Genomic DNA, 1,742 nt, shown 5'->3' with positions numbered 1-1,742 from the left:
GGTGTGCGTGTGTGTGTGTGCTGGTGTGTGTGGTGTGTGTGCTGTTTGTGTGTGTGTGTGTGCGTGTTAGTTTATTCCTGCCAGTGGCCAGCCTGTTGGGGGGGGGAGTCGGGACGTGCGTCTCCTTCCTCACCACTCTGGTCACCCACAGGGGGGAAGGGTGGTGCAGGCCACACCCATAGGCTACGGCAGAGAACACACACGCATTTACACACTACACAATCACACACACACACACACAGCACACACAACCCCACACAGACATAACGCACTTACTTCCATTACAACACTGTTCAATGTGGTGATGAGCCAGGATAAGAGAAGCAGAATCAATTGGGAACAGGTGCATGGCCACACCCGCATATTACACGGCCACACCCCCAGATGACATGACAACATGACAACACGTGGAAAGGAAAGACCCTCATTTCAACACTGCATCTCAAACACATGCTAGCTGTATCTAATGCCTTTCACGCCATGTGCAGGGGCAGAGAGAGAAAGAGAGAGAGTTGTACGTTTTCGGGATTGTTAAAAAAAAAAAAAAAAACAACCATCTGCCAAATGGGCATGTTGCTACACGTAAAACAGGTAACGGCAGATGACGAGAGAAAGAGAGCAGGCCTTAACCCTTCCCACCAGAACTGCAAAACGACAACACATCAGAAGGCTATCAACATGCGTCACACTCTGTCCGTCCAGGTCCGTACGTACTCTCAGTGAGTGTCGACCGTTTCTCTGTGTCTCAGGCCATCTAAGTAAGGCCGTCCGATGCTAGCCTAGCTAATTGGATAAATTACTTAACTAGCTGCTAAGCGCTCACACAACCCTGTGGTAAACATAAACTTTTCCCTTTTTTCCCCAAAACACACACAACACACGACCATCCACAGATAGGGGCCTACCCACAAACAACTGGACATTTTATTTTATTAATTATTACTAGGCCTACTATATTTTTGTAGTATTATACCCGGGCAAATGGTCCCATTTGAAAATGGCGTATGCCAGGTAATAGTGTTGGTTTCTATTTGAGATTTTAAACTGCAAACATGTATTTCGGTTCCTGTAAGTTTTTTTCAATCTCACACTTTCCCTCGCCCTTGGCCTATGTCGGTATCGCGTTCATACAACATTCTTGCAAGCTAAGCAGATGCAGTCTATAAGGCATTCGTGTTTTTTTAATTTACGGTTTTTTATGTATTTTATGTATTGTTATGCTATTTTATTATAAGTCATTTTCATAAAACTGGGAACACTGCATTGATGGGCTAGACCCGAAATAATTTGTCCCAGTTGTCCTGAACATCTTACTCTTGATTTGGCTTTTGTTTAATATACAGTTTGTTTTGATTTTTGCATTCACGCTCCTCGTTTGCCGACTCTCCTTTCTTCCCTCTCTCTCCTTCTCTCAATAATGAGTCAGGCCCTGTAGTATCGGCAGCGCACCTGTACCACATGTGTTCGTGTGGAGAGGAGACAAACACCAGGCCCTGGGGTTGTACCTCAAGATCAGTCCCGATGGTTCATAGCCGTGGGGCACCAGCCAGAAGGTGAGCAGAGATCAAATTGTGCCACAGGGTCACCAGGGGTAAAACAACTGATAGGCCCCCCCCCCATATGGCTCTGCCAAAGGTCATAATAAAAAAACAAGCCGGCCCCGCCCACTCACCAACTTATGGGGGAGCCCTGGGCCCAGGGGGCTAACGCCACTGCTTGCCCGGCACCCCCTCCTGCCTCTG

General features: G+C 47.3%; 1 protein-coding gene across 1 annotated transcript in view; it reads right to left on the bottom strand.

The window, feature by feature from the left end:
• The window catches only part of LOC134442294 (chymotrypsin-C-like), a gene marked incomplete at its 3' end in the record, with an annotated part of 5,739 nt that extends 4,279 nt beyond the window's left edge, over positions 1–1,460 (bottom strand). The window contains exons 1-3 of the mRNA XM_063192530.1: positions 1,450–1,460; positions 640–644; positions 134–183 (exon numbers count right to left, since the gene is read on the bottom strand). Coding sequence (XP_063048600.1) covers positions 134–183; positions 640–644; positions 1,450–1,460 — 66 coding nt within the window. The remainder of the gene's footprint in view (positions 1–133; positions 184–639; positions 645–1,449) is intronic.
• Between the last annotated feature and the right edge of the window lie 282 nt (positions 1,461–1,742).

This window comes from Engraulis encrasicolus, unplaced genomic scaffold, assembly GCF_034702125.1.
Source record: "Engraulis encrasicolus isolate BLACKSEA-1 unplaced genomic scaffold, IST_EnEncr_1.0 scaffold_1431_np1212, whole genome shotgun sequence".
Classification (NCBI taxonomy): Eukaryota; Metazoa; Chordata; class Actinopteri; order Clupeiformes; family Engraulidae; genus Engraulis; species Engraulis encrasicolus.
This window is presented reverse-complemented; position numbering and strand designations above follow the sequence as displayed.